Here is a 22,666-nt window from a genome sequence, read left to right on the forward strand (position 1 = left end):
TGTTCATTTTTTATCGATATTTTTAGTTAAAAAAAACGCGGGTGATTTTAACAGCAGGAACAATCAAAACAAAGTTAAGAACCAATTTAAAATATGGAACTTTAAATATTTAAAAAATAAAATAAATGCACAGCATATGATTAATTTAGAAACTATATCATATATATATAGGTATTGTTGATATTTGTTGTAGGCGTGATCAAAAGCACCTTATTTACTATTCGTTATGGGGTGACGGACAATTAGCGCGTTGCGAAAAAAATCGTTTTCGCGATCGACAGGGGCGGGAAAGCTAAGACCGAGAGACGTTCCCGACGACGCCTCTGTAGCGCCGCGACGTCCCACAGGCGAGAGAGCTCGATCCATACGCTCGGCCTAACTATATACACGTGGTATCCGACAGACGAGGAACAGTTGACGACGGGCCTTCGCGCTGCTCGGTCTTCGCTCCGCGCCGTTCGGTCCTCATTCGGTTGCCGACCGCCACGCGACACACATCAGTGCTACGACACATGAGTGACGCGCCAGTGATTGCCTACCATTGAGTGACCGCCGAAACCGTTCAGTGTTGTCGAAACGATGAAACTCAACGGCGGATAAGAGACTTTTTCCCAAAATATGATAACGTGAACACGCCATCGGACGAATACTATATGGCAGCTAGTCCGGGCGCTTGACTTTTCCGCAGTTTTCCTCCGAGCCGACCGTCGGCCTCGCAATATTCGACACCGAAGATTCGCCGAACGGACCATAGATGAACGACCTAAACTATAACGCGGGCATGAGCTCATACCAATTCGTCAATTCTCTATCGTCCTGCTATGGAGGACAGCAGGCGAGCGGCGCTGCTGGTAGAGGTGCGGCAGAGCCTTCTTTGCCAGCGCCTGGAGCTGATTATTACTCTCCGGGAGGACCGTATCCAGGAGGATGCTACTCTCCGGGACAAGGCACGCATTATCAGCAATATCCAGGCGCTCAAGCTTCTCTAGCAGATTATACTCAACTGCAACCCAGATCTACAGCGCTATCGCCAGGTTTATTACCACCAGCTCCTCCAGTTCCGCCGGCTTGCAAATACGCAGAGTCTTCGTCTTCAGCGGGAGTCGCATCACCCCAAGACCTATCCACGGCGGGACCCGGAAGAGCATCTCCTTTAGTAACCAAACCGCCACCTGCTACGCCTCTAGCATCACCGGCAGATAAACCCTGCACAGTATCCAGTCCGGCGTCTTCGACGTCCAGCACGTCCAGCGCAGAACCCGGAGCCAACTCCTCGAAAAGCGGCAAGAGCGGCAGCGGCGGAAATCCGCCGCAAATCTACCCTTGGATGAAAAGGGTGCACCTCGGCACAAGTAAGTTAATTAATACATTCAAAGACTCATGTGTGTGCAGTTAAAAATATATCAACACAAGTCGTGTGTTGCGTATATAATGGGGCAATTATGTGTGTGTTTAGTTTTTTTTTCACGGAGGCCATAACTTCATTTTGGCCATTAAAGTCCTTTCAGCGTGAGCGAACGTAATTTATTACACGGCAATCATTTGTCGTCCCGCGTATGATATAATAATATTTTTCTAAAGCTGCGCGAGAAGATACGCTAGATTCTGGAGGCCACATGGTCGCCATGTCATAGGCCATAATTCACTCCCAAGCTTCCCATGGCTAATGCCACCAGGAAGCGTAGTTCGGTTCCATTGTGATACAAATATCAGCCTTTTACTTTCTCGCAAAAATCGACCCCCCGAGCGGGTAATTATTGCATCGACGGCCTTGGGGGCGGCTAGACAATTCGCCAAAAGATGCAAAACCATACATTTCTCCACAAACGCACTTTTACTTTTGTGCGAATAACGAGATAAACACAAAAGCTCGCCGTGACGAACGGTCGATTATCGCCCGTTGCGGTGAAGTGAATGGAAAAACTAATTTTTCACTAAGTACATCCTTTACAAAATAGAAACAGCACCAAAAACCCCTAACTGACAAAAATAATAAGCAATAAATTATCGCGACGTTCCTGCGAATCACATAAATGACCATATGCGCGTTTTAATAACAAGGGATGAATAAATAAACAACAAATTAAATTCTCGTAAAGATTAGTCGTTGGACCACCGGTCGTAAATAAATCAAATTGAACCTGTGCTAGCACTAAATTATGATTATGCCTACACTAGTCGCTATATGGGGTTAAGTTTTTTTTTCTCGGTTCAAAACTCAACACTAAAGCGACCCTACTGATCATAGTAACTTTTATGCTTTAATATAAATAAATAAAATGATTTTTATATACGTATAATACATAAATTTAAAAAGATACTGATTTACGTATATTTTTGTACTGATTCATATAACATATTACATGTTCTTTAAAATAGTAATAAATCCGTTATTTAATATCTTCATAAACCAATTAAGAATAGCTTATATTTATTTAATATTTTTTGTAACTTTTTTTAAGAATGTCTAAATTAAATATATTTGTATACAGATTTGTTCATTTTAATAAAAATAAATTCATAATTTCAGAACTATTTATTATAAAAAGTTGTTGAAATATTTATAGTTATTTATAATAGTAATAGTTCTAACATGTTTTAAGATATTTATATATGTATATAATACAGATTATAATATTACAGTTTACATGTATTTAATATTTTCTTAACTTACGTAAATACTTCTTATTCGAAATATTTGCTACGTACATTTTTGTAGCGATTTTATAACATATTATATACTCATTAAAATAGTATTTTAATATCAGCATAAAACAATTTAGAATAGCTTATATTTATTTAATGCTTCCTTAACATTTTTAAGGATTTCTTAATAAATACTTTTGATTAATATATTTCTATACCAATTTATATAACATGTGTTCTATTAGTAATAAATTCATAATTTCAATTTTATGCTTTGTAATATAAAAATTTTAAGGAAATATAATTGAAGATTTTTTTATAAATATTGCTACCTATTTTTAATAAAATTATTAACTAGCTAATAACTGCTTATTCAAAACTTCTGATGTTACTACTAATAGTAATAGTTGTTACTTTTTATGGAATAAAATTAATATAAAAATATGTATATATGTATGTATAAGTTTCAAATAATAGCTTATATTATTACAGTTTATATTTATTTAATATTTTCTTAACTTGTGTAAAAGCTTTCTATTCGAAACATTTGATATATACATTTTTGTAGCGATTTGTATAACATATCATATGTTCTTTAAAATATTAATAAAACAATTATTTTATTAAGAGCATAAAACAATTTTCCTTAACTTTCTTAAGAACTAATATAACGTATATGTGTTCTTTTTATTAGCAAGAAATTCATTACAACTGTCTTGTGATTTCTAACAATAATTTAAGATTTTTTTATAAATATTGCTACCGATTTAATATAATAGCTTCAATTAGTTTCTACGTAGTTAATGTTTTCTTAACTTATTTAAATACTTCTGATGTTACTTCTAATAGTAATAATTCCATTATTACTATTTTGTATTTTTTTGTATATAATTAAGTTAATATAAATACTTTTTTATAAATATTTCTACCTAATTTATGTTATTTAAATATGTACATATTACATATAAATTTTAAATAATAGCTTCCAATATCATATTATATTTATTTAATATTTTCTTGACTTACGTAAATACTTTTTATTGAAAATCTTTGATGTGTATATTTTTGTAGCAATTTGTATAACATATTATCTACAATATTCCTTAAAATATTAATAAACACAATATTGTAATACTAGCATAAATCAATTTAGTATAGCTTATATTTATTCAATATTCAATTAAAAATGTGTATACCGTATGTGTCTTCTTTCATAATTTCGATCTTGTGATTTGTATTATTAAGATTTAAAATAAAAATAATTTAAGATTTTTTTATAAATATTGCTACCGATTTAATATAATAGTTTTATCTAGTTTCTACTTATTTAATGTTTTATTAACTAATTTAAACACTTCTTATTAAAAATTATACAGTTTATTTTAATATTATTTTATTTGTATTGCTACCTAATTTATGATATTTATATATGTATATATTACATATAATATTCAAATAATAGCTTCTAATATTATAGTTTCTATCTATTTATTATTTTCTTGACTTGGTAAATACTTATAATTGAAAACCTTTGATGTGTATATTTTTGTAGCGATTTGTATAACATATTATATGTTTTTTAAGAATTTGTGATTTGTTTTATAAATTCCATTTTATTTAAAAATATTTAAAATTAAATTATGTATAATACAATATAAATCTGCTGAAAAGTTCAACATAATTGAATATAATATGCCTTACTTAAAAACGCGTTTTATTACATTTAAGTCTGTTATATTTCACCTGCATTATCTTTTATAACATGCAGTTAATACTATTAGCCTAAAATATATTGATCTAATAAAATGATTTATAAAGGTAAAACATATTAACAATCTGAAAGAGTCAAATTCTAATATTCTGCACTATTTAACAAAGTAACTGATCTTATTGGCGTTCTTCACCCCGTCGGCCGTCCGAGGGTTAATTCAAGGGGTGGCCCTCGAGATGCACGAAAGGAGTGATCGGTCCGCGGGGATTTTGAATTTTTTACACGGCTAGACATCTCGGCCTATATATTTATCGGCGATCGGAATACGTTTAAAAAAACATAAAATTATACCACAAGAACCGGCAACACCTCCTCACATATTCCACAAGCGTTTCACGCGAAAGCTACCACATAAAATATATAAAACAGGGACCAGAAAAAAATCGCTATCCCTTAAAACCATCCGATTCTCCCTGAGCGGCGGTGCATTACATTACCAATTGCAACTGGATGATTAACGATCGGTTAGCATGTTTAGCATGTTTATAAAATACTCGAAACGTAATTAGCATGATGTAAAACGCGAGTTTCAATCGATTTATCATCCGGCACCTCGATTTATGGATTAAAATTGCGAAAAATTCACATATGGTATACTTGCACATATCGTTTTGAAACTATTTTTTGTGTTTTAAACTGTAATACAATAGATGTATAATATAAGCGATGATGACATTACAATGTAGTGTCAAGATTAATTACAGTAATTGCGCATTATTACCTGTCAACACTGTACATTTATTCACGTGGGATTAGAACATCGTTAATTTCTATTTTAGTATAGTCCTATCATTGTTTTCCTATTCTTTTTTCTAGTAATAATTAATCTAGAGCTGACAAATCAGAAGAGCGTAACGGTCAATTCAGAGCACTAAATCGCAAAATAGTTACAGCTAGGGAAAATATTTCCTAAAGACAAATTTATGTTGCTCGTATAACAAATATTGTACTATCTAAGAATAAATAGTTTATGAATTATTTTAATCAAATAAGTATGCAAAACAATATTTAGATATATTTGTATTGTATATATTCGCAATATCAAAAATTATACAATAAAAATGTAATAAGCAAGTATTATATTAACTAAGAAATATATAATTTAAGTAATACTTTCATCAAATAAGATATGAATTATATATTCTATATTATTTTTTCACTATATAATATTATATTCTAAGGATCATATGTGATTTTAGTATTTATAAGATTTCGATTCTTACGCTACTTTATTTTAAGCATTTAGTCATCCTATAAAATACTAGTTTTTAATCACAATACAACTATCTATTTAATATAATAAAAACAGACCATTCAATAAAAATTGATAATTTAATTATGAACTATATATTTAAGTAACTGATCATAAAAATAAAATAAATTAAGGATGCTTGAAACTTTTATTTTAAAGTGATATAAATAAATATCATTAATTAGGTTGCAATATTTATGAAATATATATTTGATTTATTATAAAATAAATTATAAATTTATTATTGTTAAAAATAACAAATAATTTGTTTTACTAATCGATATTACAGCAAATGTTTTGAGTAAAATGTCTTTCAATTAGTAAAGAAAACATTAAATAAATAGACAATACTAAAATCGGTAATTTAAAAAATGTTTGTAATTCACCTTTATATGTCAAATGCTTATAATAATAAGTTAAAAAAACGAAGATAATTAAAACTACAGTTTAAAATATTAATTTATATTATAACAGTCACAATTGTGGATTTATTGCGATTAAATGAATATGTATTATGTTAAACAAATCGATATATAGTATATATTATAATAATATAGACATTTAAAAGTTAATAAAACTAAATATATGGTTTTATATTAATGAAGAAATTCTTTATTTATTTGTATTTTTGCTTTATATTTAATATAAAAATTACATAAATAATGAATGTATTGCACTAAGAATAAACATATAATACGCAATTTTAATCAGTACAATAATACATACAAAATTTTGGAAAAGTTGAAAAAATATTAAATGCATAAAAATTATTTTATCTGTTATTTAAATTTATTTATGACAAAAAAAAACAATTATTTTATTTTATTTAAACTTATTTAATTTATAACCGTTGGAAAAAGCATATAATATGTTTATCAAATTGGTATGCATCAGAAGTTAGGAATAATAAGTCTTTAACTTAGATAAGAAAACTTATAATTACTATTTAAAGGAATAATATATGTATTAAATAAATAGGAATTAAAATATACACACAATAAAAAAAATATTAAATAAAAAGAGAGTACCTTAAGCTGTTATTTTTAATTGATTAATATAATAAATGAGGTAGCAATATTTATAAAATAATATTTTATTTATTTTTATATCAACTACATAACTAAAAAATATATGTTTAATGATAAGTTGGAATATTGTAATTATAACTATTGAAAATAACATATAATATTTTGTACAAATCGATACAAAAATAAGCAACAAATAAAAATGTTTAAATTAGAAGTCATTAACTTACATAAGAAAACTTACAATTTTATTTAAAGGAATAGCATATAATATATTATACAAATTGGAATTAAAATATACATATAAACGATTTTAATAAATAAAAATAAATTAATCAAATCGGTTATTTTAAATTGGTTGATAAAAGTATCATCAAATAGGTAGCAATATTAATAAATAATGTTTCATTTATTTTTATATTAACTTTGTAACTCAAAATAACACAAGATAATGAAATTATTACTATTAGAAATGTATTATTATCAATTACGTTAAACTTTCGCAGCATAAAAAAATATAATTAAACTTTATATCATAATAAATCACACAATAGTAATATTGGTATTGTAACTATTAAAATTTTAAATAGAAGTTTATTAGTAAGTTATGAAAACATTAAATAAATACAAACTTAATTTATAAATTCAATAAATAATGAATTTATCACTATTTTAAACAACATATAGTTTTAAACAAATCGTTACAAAAATATATGCATAATAATTCTTATAATAATAAATAAGTTAGAGAAACCTGTAACTTAAAGCTGTTTTTAATTGATATTATAGATGTTAATAGCATCAGCTAATTACTAAAATTTATGAAAAAATACTGATTAAACTTTTTAATATAAAAGTCACAAGATAAAATAAATAAATTTATTACTATAACATATTTCACCTAAATATTATTATTATCAATACTAATCAAAGTATAAATATTTTTTTAACAAATTTACAATTTTTATAAACAATACTATTTATTTAAAATTGAAACAATTTGCTTTTAAAAACGTTTGTTGATATCACTATATTTATTATTACAAATAAGCCACTAAAATATGTGACACTAGATGTAAACTATATTATATTATATATAAAATATACATATATATAAATAATATCATCGTAAAGTATATTTAGTATTTTTTATATAAACGCAGATAAAAAAATTAAAAACCATATTTAAGCTACTTTTTAATAATTTATGAAATTGTATTGATCAACTCGTCATAGCTAAATTACACAGCAAATCTATAAACCGCAATTTATTTGCAATTTACCTAAGCTATTCGCTCATTATGCAATATAAAATATAGAGCTCGAGCGCTCGATAGTTAGTACCACTAACATAAACTACATAATACTCAACAATTTTGCAAGTGTGAATTTAAAATGTTCAATAACAAAACGACATGAACCGGCTAATGACTACCCTTTGATAATTGAAATTTTAATCTCGACGCGCAAGGGCGAAGTTCCTCTTGTTCAAGCACTGTTATTTGACCGAAAGGGTCCTTAGAGGCAATTTATGTTCTCGAAAGGTCTGCCCTCTATGCACATACTGCATACAAACCACGTATAATATTCAGATTGTTTTAATCATATACAATTATCAACGTATTATCACCCGTTTTCGCCATCTTTGTGCCGATCGCCATCTTTGCGAAACTTTTGCCCTAGAGCTGAATTCATTATCGGTTGGGGTAAATCGTCGGAAAAGTATCGTTCGATGGATGCCGGCAATTTTCGCCAAAAGTGAATGCATGTGTTTATGCATAAAAGGCTATGCATAAAATTCGCTTTGATTATTGTGCGTGGAAACGACGCTCCTTTTATGGATAGGAGGACGTGAAAGATTAAAATTATATGCGGTGTGTAATTATGATGTGTTTATAAAAATTGTAATGCATGAATAATGAACTGGGTTTCAATTATTTTAATTTTTATTTAGTATTTCGTATAAGAACAACTTCATGATTACACTTATTAAACGTTTTGATTCGATCTTACAATGCATTGTGGTTACAGAAACTATTAATTAAAATCAATGTTTTTAATTTATTTAAAATAAAATTTTAATTATTATAAATAAATAAGGGAGTTAATGTATATTTTTTATTATTTTTAGTTTCAGTAAAAAACCATTTAAGTATAAAAAAACTTTTGCAGATTAATTTTAAATTATTATTTATTTCTTACTATATATAATTATATTATGTGAAAATAATCTTGTATCGCGTTCTTTTATTAAAATTATTTTTACTAGCATACACAGACACCGCTCTTTTTAAAATCAGCATTGAAAGCTCTGACATGAATGTTTCAAAAGGTTTTTCTCCTTGTCGCAAGGGCCCGAACAAAACGCTCTCTTGGCGCTTCGACATCTTCATTTTTACCTCATAAATAAAATATACTTCCATTATTGCCTCGACTCGACCATAATAACAATAATAATAATACGCATTGATATAAATAATCAAATAAATATTGCACACATAATATAACCGCACAGCGAACCGATTGTTTCGAAAGCTATAAATTTCCCAGTTTTTTTAACTCCACCGCGTTTATTTGTTCTGAGCCGCGGTGTATCTCATAAAAAAAATGTTTTGACGTATTTTTTATACATACATTGTACACTTACCTATCGTTTTAATATGGTTGCTCTTTTTTATATTATTATTATTACTCACTTGCATGGATATATATTATTAGCCCTCGTGTAGTCGGCGAACGGTTTATATATTTTATTTTGTGTTAATTTGAACAATAACTTGTTGGTCTTTTAACAGATCGTAAACTACGGCCGTGGGACCCTTATGATTCACGATATATCGAAGCGCATGCTTGCCTGTCGGCTGACAACGGCCAGGGGTGTTAAACCTTTTATATTAAGATCCAATCCAATCGAAAAAAATTTCATGTGAATATAATTATAGACTTTCCGTAAACGGTACGAGTAAAAAATCACTTATAAATAAATCTCGATGACCTTGAACCTATGGTTTAGTATTACAACGGTGCGTAATTATAGGTTTGAAATTCGCAATGTAAAAAATATCGATTGCCATAAACATATTATTATATATATTTGCACCTAAGTACTAAATTTTAAACACAAAAAATGTATACGATAAATTACCATTAGAATCGAAAGAAATATCTCAATGAAATATTATACGATAATGCTTTCAAAAATGCAATTTAATATACCTATTATCATTATATTTAATCTATCAATCTAAACCACAAGTTTATTTTGTAATTAAATTAAATTAATTAACCATCAGATTGTTTTCGCCTTCTGCTCGCTAACCGCCAAATTTATTACAGTATTAAATCGAAATAAATAAATAAAGATTAGCATACACGAAGCACAACAAAAAGTTTAACAGCCAATGCGGCCAAAGGTGCCCCAATTTCGGAGGTCTATAATTTAAGTTCGGACCCCGGGCGGGATCGGCTCTGTGTTTTTTTTATTCTATTCGTGTTTCTAAACATTTTAAACGGTTTCCCTTTTGGTGGGCCACAGCCACTTTAAATTGTCATATAGGAGATTTATTTCTTTATCGGCGGGGCTCGCGCTCCTATACACTACCAGAGGTCGTAAACCATTTTCGAACCGGGCCGACGATGGTTATATTGGCGATAAATTAACAATGAAGCGATATTAGCGTCGGATTATTTCACGGCTACCGCCTCACAAAATAATTTACAATCGAATAAAACATTTTATTAAGCGATGATTTTCAATCGACGCTGTCATGTCGCCCACGGTTTAGAGCCGCTGGACGTGCGGCAAGATTTGTAGCTGCTCTTCCTGATTTTTATCCCAATTTCCATGTTCTTCTAAAAGCGATTGACAAACGCCCAGTTCCTCGTTTTATCTCGCTCCGTTTAGAATATTTTTGTGTGCGTTGACTTAAAATTTATTCTACCTGCCGATATTTTTTTAACATAGGATTTAGAATGTAAAACAGTGCATTTGATTCACGTTTCTGTTTATAATATTTTTAGAAATCTATTTTATGTGTGTTTCATGTCATTATAAATTGGCACACTCTGAGGGCAACCAAATATCTTTAATACATTTATTTAAATTGAATCTATAATAGTACATCAATCCACCATAACTAATATTTACCAGCTGTCAACCCTAAAATAGGGCATTATTAATTGTTTTCTCACCCTTAATTTAAATTTTAATATTTGTAAATATAGCAGCGATTTATACTGTAAATTAAATTGTATATTAACAAATGTTGTAAAAGAGCAAATATGGTATTTAAGTACAAACATTAATTAAATAACAATATGAATGCAAGAGGTATTTAATATATGATTAAATGCCTTTTTAGCTCTGTATTTATTCGGTCAATAATTTAATTAAGCGGCAAATTGTTTTAATAAATGTAAAATAATTATTAAAAGCTCTTTTTATATTAAATGTTTTTATATTAAATTAAATGGTTAGTTATATTTTGATCAAATGTTTCCATTTTAATCGAAAACAATAATATGCGTTTATAAAAAACCTAATTCAGTTTTAATAAATTATTGAAGGGTCCTTTTCTTAAATCTAACATAATGTATTTAAACTGAATGGTTAGTTATATTTTAGCCGATTGTCAATTTTTAAATGATAATATGCGATAATTAACAGTAATTGTATAATTTGTGAAAATAGTGTTTTAACAGAAAACGATAAAAATAAATAAATTAAGGCATTAAATGCCACGGCTCCTTAAAAATCGAATTAAAATTGGCTTATACTAAAATAATGAGTGTAAATAAAAATGAATATATCATCAGTATATTTTATAATAAAAAAAATATTATAAATAGTCAGTAACTATTAATGGTCTGTTTCAAGGTTGGCATATTTTAAATTAAACAGTAGTTTGATTAAATTGTCAGTAGTTTCAATCAATAGTCAATAGCTTTTTCTAACAAATATAATGTATTTAAATTAAATGGTTACTTATATTTTTGACCTCTGATTTTACATTAATTTGTTGTAATCGAAATATTTTTAAACTAAAATCACATAAGCTCTTAAATTATTAGTAAAAATATTTATTTATATCGATAGAAAAGCCACAATTTAATTTTTATAAACTGTTCAAAAAAATTGCTTATCGTTTACAATAAATAGCTAACCATTTAATAAATAAATTACTGACTATTAAATATATTGTTTAATGGTCTTGTATACATATCAATTATTTTTTTACTTATTTATATCTACTTAATCTTCTTTACTACATACATTTATTTTGTGGTAAAAGCAGAAAAATATTCCTAAATCCATGCTGGAGGCTATAACCATATTATATTATATATGTATATATTTTGTAAGCTTTCGTATAACTAAAACGTCTTTATAGATTTTTAACGAAATAAAATTATTGAAACTTCTTACAAATTTAATATATATAATATATGCAGTTTTTAATTTATTAAGTTTGCTTAAGAAAATTCTATTTCTATATTTATATGTATTTATATGTATTTATATATAATCAATAATATAAATACATTTGCCATAATATATTTATTCTTAAAATTTATCATTAAATTATTTTTTGTAATGAATCATATTGTCAAATGTCCAATTTTATTACATCTTAATAATACCCATGTATATATCTATATTTTAATAATAAATCACGAATTTATATAAAATATATAAACAATGCAATTTTAACGGGTTTCGAGTTTCACGAATGACCACCCGTTTATATCACTTTTACGACTTTGGAGCTTTCATCTCGAATCAACCCTTGCGCGGTGACCACGCCCATTCACTTTCACATTTGCGTTTAAAAACACACATGTATGCTTTCAAAACATACCAACGCTTAAAACGTGAATAGTTTTGCATGCAATTAATAATAAATAATAATTAAAATTAAAACATGATAGTATGTAACAAGACTTCGATTTGAACTCTTTGCGGTCCAATTATCTGAATATATAATTTAATTATTTTTATATACATATTCATGTGTTATAATTTCATTAATTACACGGTTATCTTGATAGATACATATTTATTTCACACACGTGTTAATTCACACGGGGCTGTATCGATCGTTTAAATAGGCTTGATCGATGGGAAACAAACACCTCGCGGCGCGTTCATATGAAAACGTTCACGTGTATCTAATTTCGTCGAAAATTTACTGTTGGGTATAAAACAGAGGAGCAACGATCCGAAAGAGAATTTTCACTTAATGGAATCGAGTTAGGGACAAAAGGCTGAGCATCAGGAATGTGACGAGGGTGAAGGGTAAAACTCCTTCGTACTACCCTGAAAACACACGGTTCGATTGAGCGCCGCTTTCAGACCCCTAGTCAAATGAGAGAAAAAAAATTTGAAACCCAGACGAGTTTTAATGTATGAGTTGAGTTAATTGAAATAAAAAAATAATTAAATTTAATAGAAATGTGACATGAAATTATTTTATAGCTAAATAACTTTCAGCGTGTTTGATAAAAAATATCTAGGGCTTGATATTAATTACCATTTAAAATCATTATATTTTTATGTTATTAATTTAGATAAAAATAGTATATTTAGTAATGATCAATAATATTATATCCAGCTTACAAAAAATTATGAGTTTATGAATAAATACAAAAACAATCAGATTATAAAAAATTGTAATATTTAATATTGTTTATATAATATTAATAAAAAGCTGCTTTTATTTACCAAATAAATTTATTTTAAATAACAATTTAATGTATCAAACATTGCAAAATAATATTATTTAAGGTTAAAGTTAATATAAAGGTTAATATAACATTCTGCTTAAAATGCCAAGTAAAACATAAAGTAGCCCTATTGCACATTTAAACCCGCTTTTAATTGCCCAATACACTTATTATAAACAACGATTTATACAATATAAATACATAATTTTCAGGAAAATAAAATCATATTATATATATATTTTATTGCTAAGAATTCTTGAGTGTGGCAATTAAATGTAGCCCCATTGTATAATATGAATATTAATAATAACGATAGTAAAAGTAAGCAAACTTATACCTTTTAGAGAAATTAAATTATGTTCATTATATTTTTTCGTTTAAGATAATTTTATTTTCCCTATATAAATAAATAACGATTTAAACAATAAATATCAGATTGAAATAAATATTTTTTTAAGATAATGAAATGATATTAAATACATTTTTACGTTAACAATTCTTAAGTGGGGCATTTAAATGTAGCCCTACTGCATATTTGCGACTCCTTTTAATTGCCCCATACACATTTTATAGATAAATAACGATTTCAACCATTTATCTAATAATTTATAATTTTTAAATAATATATATCGAAACTAATATAAATAAATATTAAAAAAAAATATGCATAACTTATTTTTTTATTTAAATGCCCAACATATTTAGGGCATTTTTTTTTGCCCTACACATATTTTATACATAAATAACAAATTATACTATAAATTAACAGATTAATATAAATAAATATTTTTTGATTTAATTAAATGCTATTAAATATTTCTTTACATTGCTAATTCTGGAGTGGAGCATTTAAATGTAGCCCAATTGCTATTACACAATTTATTTATAATACATATTTTTTTTTATATTTCTAATATTTTAAAGGTGACAACAATTTAAGCAATATATATTGAAGATAATATCAATAAATATTTTTAAGAAGATTAAATAATGCTCAATATTTTTTATATTTAAAATGCTCAGGTAGGGCATTTAAATGTAGCCCTATCACATATATTTCTATATACGCATAATACATATAAATAATGTTTTAAGCAATAAATATCAAAGATGACAGATTAAAATAAATATTTTTTTTCAAGAAAATGAAATAATATTAAAATGTTTAAGTTAATTTTTTTTAAATGTGGCATTTAAGTGTAGCCCTATTGCATATTTGCTACTACTTTTAATTTCCCTATACACATTTTATACATAAATAACAATTTATACCATTTATTCAATAATTTATATTTTATAAAAACTGGCAACGATTTAAACTATGCGTATCAAAGCTTATAAAATAATATAAATAAATATTTAAAAATATTGTGCTTAATATATTTTTTATTGAAAATGTTTTAAATTTTATTTATATATATAATATACATAAAAAAATTAAATTAAATGCTATAAAATATTTTTTACATGGAAAATTCCAAAGTATAGCATTTAAAAATAGTCATATTGCTAATTTAAGACAACTTTTAATTACCTCATACACATTCAGTATATAAATACCAAATAATTTTTTTTTTTAATAATTTATATATTTATAATATTTTAAAGCAATATGTATTGAAGCTTATATCAATAAATATTTTTAAGAAAATTTAATGATGCTCAATATTTTTTTATATTTAAAATGCTCTGGTAAGTCATTTAAATGTAGCTTTATTGCATATTTGGGACTACTTTTAATTGCCATATACACATTTTTAACGTAAATAACGATTTTTTTAATTAATATTACTGCTTAAATATTCATACATATAAATATATGTATGGAAATTAAATTTAAATGTAGCCCTATTGCGTTATTGAGACTATTTTTAATCTCCCTGTACATATTATTCATAAACAACATTTTTTGATAATTATTATTTAATAACTTTCAACGATTTAAACAATATGTAACAATATATTTTTTATTTAAAATGCTCAGGTGGGGCATTTAAATGTAGCTTAATTGGGAATACTTTTATTTGCTCTTTACACATTTTCTACGAAAATCACGTTTAAATAATTAATATCAAAGTTTATAGATTATTGTTAATAAATTAAAAAAATTAAATTCAATGCTATCGAATATCGTTTAAAATCTTCAAGTGGGGCATTTAAATGTAGCCTCATTACATTTTTTTTGGAACCATTTTTAATTTACCTATACACATGTTTAAACATGTTTTTGGTAATTACAGTTTTTATATTATTATATTCAAAATCTGTCAAAGACTATAATTAATATTTTTTAGGAAAATTAATGATGTTTAAAATTTTCCTAAAAAATATTTATTAATTTTGACAACAATATTAATTTAATATTTTTATCAAAATTAATGATGTTTATTATATATTTCTGTTAAATTATCTTAATAAATAATCTATTTTGTATCACTTTAATAGCAGTAAAAATTTATTTTATTGTGCCATTTACCATAGAAAATGGATTTTCTCGTAATAAAATTTAAATTTAATTTTAATAATACAAATAAATATAAAATGTATAAAATATAGAAATGCAAAATTAAATATAGTATTTCACAATTACGTTCACTTTTCAAAGTGCTTCAAATCAATATCGATCTCTTTCTTTTTTTTAACACTGCCGATCACATAATATTTGCGTACATATTAGGGTCGAACGAAAATGATCAAAGCGAAGCAGGGGTTGAAATCCACCCCCAGCCCTGACGTTGTGGGGTGGTAGAGTGCACAACAGACATCAGAAAGGAAATAGACAGACAGTTATTAATGAATAGAAAAATTATCGGCGGTGCGAGATTTTCAGCAGTCGAACCCGGGCCCGCAGAATTATTATATTGTTCTCGTCCGCCACATTCGAAATGTCAACCGGAGAGGGTGATTAATCATTTTTTCAACATTGACGATTAGCGAAAGTGGATCGGGCACTCGCGATAAGAACGATTTTAATTAATCTTCATCCGTGTCGCTCTTGCGGTGGGCTTTTGACCTTGTGCAACGATTATGTTGTGATCCGGATGAGATTATAGCAATTTAGTATTGAAACAATGCTCTAAAAAATGGTTAAATTAAATTAGTGCGGTTTAAAATCTTTATATATACACTAAATAAAATAATAAACGTAATATACACGGACCAATAAATTCTATTACTTATAAAAAAATATGTGCTCATCGTACATATTTATTTTTAGCAACTGCTTTTTGCCTGCAATCAAGACCGGTTTTGGATATAGTGGTGCATACATGTGCTTCTTATATTAAGTATCTTACTATATTTTTAATGCAAATAATAAACTGTTAGAAGCTTTGCATATCACTGCATAGTGTGTGTGAAATTCTGTTTTTTCTCGGTTTTTTTTATTTTTAGTAAAAAGTATAATCCAAATAAATACTAATAAAAAGTTAACTATATAGGATTACATTTAAATTAGAATATTTTAATAATGAACTTATTAAGCACCAATTTTAGTATCCCTAATTGATCGATACAATTCCATTGAATTGCGTTAATGATAGCCGCAAATAATGACACGTTGCACATTCACTCATTACACCCAGTATTAACAGAGCTAACGACGTGACGTCATCAAATGTCTGGAAAACGACAGCTGCCAAGGGATATCACAATATAAAATAATTGATGAAGTGTTAACGACCGTACGAAGCTACACAGTGTTTTTTCTTCCACCGCCACTAATTATAAATCAATGTGACCCAAAAATCATCACTTACGCAACCGAACTGATCCAATACCAGAGCGATCGAGTTTTTTTAAGCTAGCTCCAAAAGGGAATTGCGTCATGTCGTTTTGAACGGATTGGGGGAGGTGAAAACGTCCCTAATAACACCCCTGATCTCTGGTTGTAAAACGATTAAAATCCCCAGTGGCTTATGCTGTGTAAATACAGATTTTCTTTCGGGAGGGGGTTGGCGAAATTCAATCCGGACCCTGTCGAGCGATTTAATTCGCTGGGATGAGGAAACCGCTCGGATTATTTAATAATTGGGGTGGATTTGATTTTAATAATATTTGAGTATTTATTGAGAGTATTTTAAAATATGTAACCATAATTTAAACTTTCTTAACCCACTTTTTGATTTGCTATAAATAAGAAAAACACGAATTTAGTGAAGTAGTAAAATATATAAATAAACACTGATTTTTTTCTGTAATCTATAATATAATTGTTCTAACCCGAGGCGCACGCTTTAAAATGAAACATTATATTCTTAATCTTCCATTTTGTAAATCGTATTGTTTTGTATGTACGGTTTTATTTTTAAATAATACGCGTAAACAAAGGAAATATATTTAATTATAATAAATAAAAATAATATACAGTTGGCACGATGATTTTCGAACCTCCGCTAATGTATTCTTTTGTTGTCGACCAATGAAAAATAAGCATTCAAATATAAAACAAGATGGCCGATATCAACATGACAACAGTTTAAATAATTATTATTTATAACAATATTTTGTTATGCGAGTATAATTTTCATTAATTTTTCGTGTGTGTTGTTCGATTTTACCGAATATAAATATTCGGATCGCAAATTAACTAGGTATGTTATAACTATAAAAATAAAATATATACATAATATGTGTAAGGATTATAAGAATACATTCATTAAACTAGATAAACAATCTTCGTAATGAAATCTTCAAATTTTGAGTTCCCGTCGACGGGCTCCGAGGCTGAAAAGTGAGTTTTTTCTTTTACAATACATAAAAATTATCATTGCTTCTGATTTAATGCACATATTCATTATATTTGACGAATTTTAAATAAACCATGCACGATTTAAACGTGAACGTGAAATATATTCTTAGTATGTATGAGGATTGAAAGTTAATGTCGATCAAATCGGCGCTGTCGCAGTGGGAACGTTATATATATCAGCCAATGGATAGCTTATACATGTGTAGTTTCTTGGATGTTATCTAATAAACAATATTTTGCAATGATTATAAGTATGTGATTGCATACCTGGAATAATCGATAGCTGAAATATCTAACAGTGGCTTATTTTTAATTCTGATGTAGCAAAATATGTATCTACGTCATGGTTTTTATTTTTTAATTTTTCTTCTGTGCAATTATTTCTCTTTTGGAACAGACAAATTCAGGATTTTCAGTTACATCAAACTTATGTAGTGTGTTCTTTATAAAAAGATAATACTTGCTGACAGTGACTTCAACTCTTTGTTTATATATACCAATTCTACGTTGACGTCATATAGGTCATCAAATTGTTCTATCATTGCTTCTGAAAAATAATTTTATTATACTGATTAAAAAAGACCTTTATCAAAAGTTAAACATTGTACACGTTATTACTACTAATATAATCCATAAATTAAATTTAATTGACAACTAGGTAACAAAATTAACGGAAGTTACCGTAGAGGATTAAACGCGTAGATTGGCATTACTTCTTAGACTAATAAGTTGTACATCATATTTTAATTGTTTGCCATACGTAAATGTTATTAGATCTTTCGTTGCATCTAAAAATTAACTGTAAATGATACTATACAGTGGGTAAAATTTAACTTTTTGTTTACACTAATATGATATTTTTCATTATTACTACCATTGTAACAGGTTTAGTTAACTTTGGTATGTATACCTTTAATTGGTAAACCGCTGCTGTTTGTTTTTTAATATGTGATCCTAGAAAGTCAATTGTAATTTTCTTAGAATAACTGTGATATATTATTCATAAAACCAAACACTTACTGGCACACTCATAATTTATAATTTGAATTATCTTGTTTATAATTCCAAGTGCTACATCATTTGGAATCATCTTCAACTAACACTTAGTAAGAAAAATGCTGTGATTAAAACATATTTTACTATTTATTTAATTGCACCAAACTGCGCGCAACGAGCGGTCACATGTAACCAAATTTGAGAGTTAAGGGAAATCCCGGTTTTGGGCGCACTTGATAACGAAATAAAAAATTGATTTTATCGATTTAAATTCTAAAACACTTATAATTTAACTGATTTTTAACACTTTAAAAATCATCAAATTCTAAGAAAAATACTTTTTTAACTTGAGAAAAATATGTTTAGTTTATACGGGATTTTAAATATAATATAAATAATGTGGATTTGCTTCTCTATACATAAAAAAAATGTGTATTTAAATTTTGGCGAACGTTGGCAATTTAAAGTTATAGTTTTTAGAAAATTTTTAAAATTTCGCTTGAAAAAACATTTCCATCAAAAAGAGGCAAAGTTTCAAAATAAGTACTATTCATTAACAACCAATTACTAAGCACATAGTGTTGCGAAAATCCCTCTTACTAACCCCTTCGAAAAAGGAGACTACACAAAATTGTATAACACTAATTTAAATCATTTTTAAATTATAAAGCTTCAGAATAAAATTTCAAGATTTATTCAAAATATTTTTTCAACCTTAAAAATAATTTTTATTTTATTATGGATTTAAAATAATTTTAATTTATTAAAGATTTTAAATATGTTTTGTTTATTATAAATTTTAAATACAGGGAAAACTTTTTGCATTTATTAATTATTAAAATATATAGTGCTGCGAAGAAAAATCATTTATATTTTATGTTGAAAACATTTGGATTTTTTTTTGTTTTATGAATATTCAGTTAAGTTGCAAACCTATTTTAAAACGTAATACAGTGAAATCTCTTTGTAACGAATACCAAAATAACGATTTGTTATTAATAACAATTTGTTTCCGAAAAACTTTCATACAAAATGTTTTCATTGTAACCAAGATTGATCTCAGTATAACGAAATATTTTGATCCGAATTTAAGAATGACGTTACAGCTTGACACAATATTTCTCCGAATTCAGTTAGTTTTTGACTAAGGCTTGTGCCAGATATGTACACAAGCGACATTCAAAGTGTTTCGCTGATCCTCAAACTTTTTTTATAAAACATTTTTTTAACAAATTTTATTGTAATCATTACATCCTTAAAAATAGATAAATAACGATCTATCAATCTTATAAGAGGTAATTTTGATGCTGTAGTAATATGGTTTTTAAAAATAAAATAAAAATATTTCATCTTCCTAGCATTCAATGTAACGAAATTTTTTTCTTTGGAACCGTGAGCTTCGCTATACTATGATTTTACTGTACATTGTTTAGTTTTATTATGCTATAGCTAAGTTTTAAACCTAATCTTAAATTATATACAATATTTAGTTTTATCAAGTTTCAATTCTAACGTTAAATAATATAAAATGTTTTCTTTTGAAAATATTTAGCTAAGTTGTAAACCTATTATTTTGTAGTTTTTATAGATTGAACCATTTTGACTATAATTGAAAATCCTAAATTTAATGTCTTATTTAAACCATTAAATTTAAAAAAGATACAAAAAAATCAGTACGAAACAAAAATAATATTTAAAACCCAAAAAGTTGAGGGACCGGTATTCGCACACTCGCTAGCTTCGGTACCTCACGACAGTTAGATACCAAAAGCTAGTGATTAATAAATTATATAATTAAAATGGAATAAGCATTAAGGTACATGAAAATTTGTTACTTTCTTCGAAATAGTTTATACACATTCTTTATATTGATTTTTTATTTATCTAAAAACATTTAACATATGCGTGGTTGTATTTAACTTTTTTGTTGAAAGCTTATTATTAATATTTCTTAACCCTTCAAACATTTTTCTTATGCTAACATATTTAAATACAAATTATTTATAAAATTTATTTATTTTATAAGTTTTATAAAATTTATAATAAATAAAAATATGTGATATTTTTTCTTAGAAATAGTTGATACATATGCTTCATATTGATTATTGATTTTAAACTTTTTTATTAAAAGCTTATTAAAAATATTTCTTAACCCTGTTATCTTAACCATATGTTAAAAAGAGACAGCAAAAGTAGTTTATTTTTCTCTATATTCTATTATTATTTTTTACATCCATATTATTCTATTAAAATATGCATACATACTCGCGTTTATTCTCGGTAACTTTTCGTAAATTTCCCCCAACAATCACGCAAGCAAATCGATCCAGGTGCTTTATTACAATCGGGTGCACGCTAATCACGGCAAAATTAACACGCCCACATCCGAACACTAAATTACCCATAATCGTTGCGTCATAATCGAATCAGGGGATGATCCGGCCCACCCCGTCTATATCAATTATTAATTAATCTCTTTGGGGACACTTTAAAATTAATGCGAAGTAGTCTTCGTGTCGCGCCGGCTATATTTGTCAATGTGAATTATGTGATATGTTTCATCTTTGCTGGTCGCACGCGAGCGTGACACGCCACGTAGTATCCTATCGTCCTTAGAATTGCGCTTTTGTTCATTAAAGTTATGTTTGTGAATGTGTGTGAATAGCGACGGAGTTTTCTCGGAATGAATGAGATCGTTGGAATGTAGCAATAGTCGATATGAATTATAAAATTGTAAAAATTATAACAATCTTCTTTTCTTGTTATTCAGGAGGTAGGCGATCAATTGCATTGCAGAGCTGTGAGCTTTTTCGGGATTTGGTTCGTGTAGTTGTTTTTCGATTCATTTCGAATTAGATTTGGTATTCTAGAGGTATTTATTGGCTCAGATAAATATTTTAAAACTAAAAATCAATACAATATAAATTAACCTTAAATGTTCTATAAGTATAATATAATATTACTAATTTATATCGTGTATGATTATGTTAATAAACATATATCTATAGATTCACTTTCAATATAAAATGCGTTATATAATAATCAGTGTTTATTATGAATCTATCTGAATTAAATTAAGTGAAAATAATACAATCTATTTAAATTAGTCTGATTTTTATATTATAAAATATCTCATTATCCTTCGAATAATCGTGCTTATAAATAGGTATGAAAACATTTTTGTATAATGAAAAAATAGTCGTAGATAATTTTTTTAAGTTATATTATTAAAAATAATAATTAAGTTATAAGCTCCAATTTTCTGCTGATTTTCGGATCATGAAATACTTCTTAATAATTTAATACACATAGATTATAAATGTTTTTTATTATAAACAATAGTTTATATTAATAATACTATACAAAAAAGATATACGACATTTATTTATTTTGTAGAATTTAGAATAATGTATTTAATATAAAGTAGTTAAATAGTGAATTTTATCTTGATTTTCTCAAATTGTTGTGCAGTGTTATCCATGTTTGTTGATTACTAACTTTAA

The 22,666-nt window shown here is 27.0% G+C and overlaps 1 protein-coding gene across 1 annotated transcript in view; it reads left to right on the plus strand.

Annotated features, from left to right (window-relative positions):
- The first annotated feature begins 322 nt into the window (after positions 1-322).
- LOC148234836 (uncharacterized) overlaps positions 323-22,666 on the plus strand; it is a 68,345-nt gene continuing 46,001 nt past the window's right edge. Inside the window, exon 1 of the mRNA XM_088186239.1 lies at positions 323-1,352. Within this exon, the coding sequence (XP_088042365.1) occupies positions 755-1,352 (598 nt within the window). The 5' untranslated portion in view covers positions 323-754. The remainder of the gene's footprint in view (positions 1,353-22,666) is intronic.

The sequence above is a fragment of the Plectrocnemia conspersa genome, unplaced genomic scaffold (genome assembly GCF_051122295.1).
Source record: "Plectrocnemia conspersa isolate PC_06_02 unplaced genomic scaffold, ASM5112229v1 ptg000005l, whole genome shotgun sequence".
Classification (NCBI taxonomy): Eukaryota; Metazoa; Arthropoda; class Insecta; order Trichoptera; family Polycentropodidae; genus Plectrocnemia; species Plectrocnemia conspersa.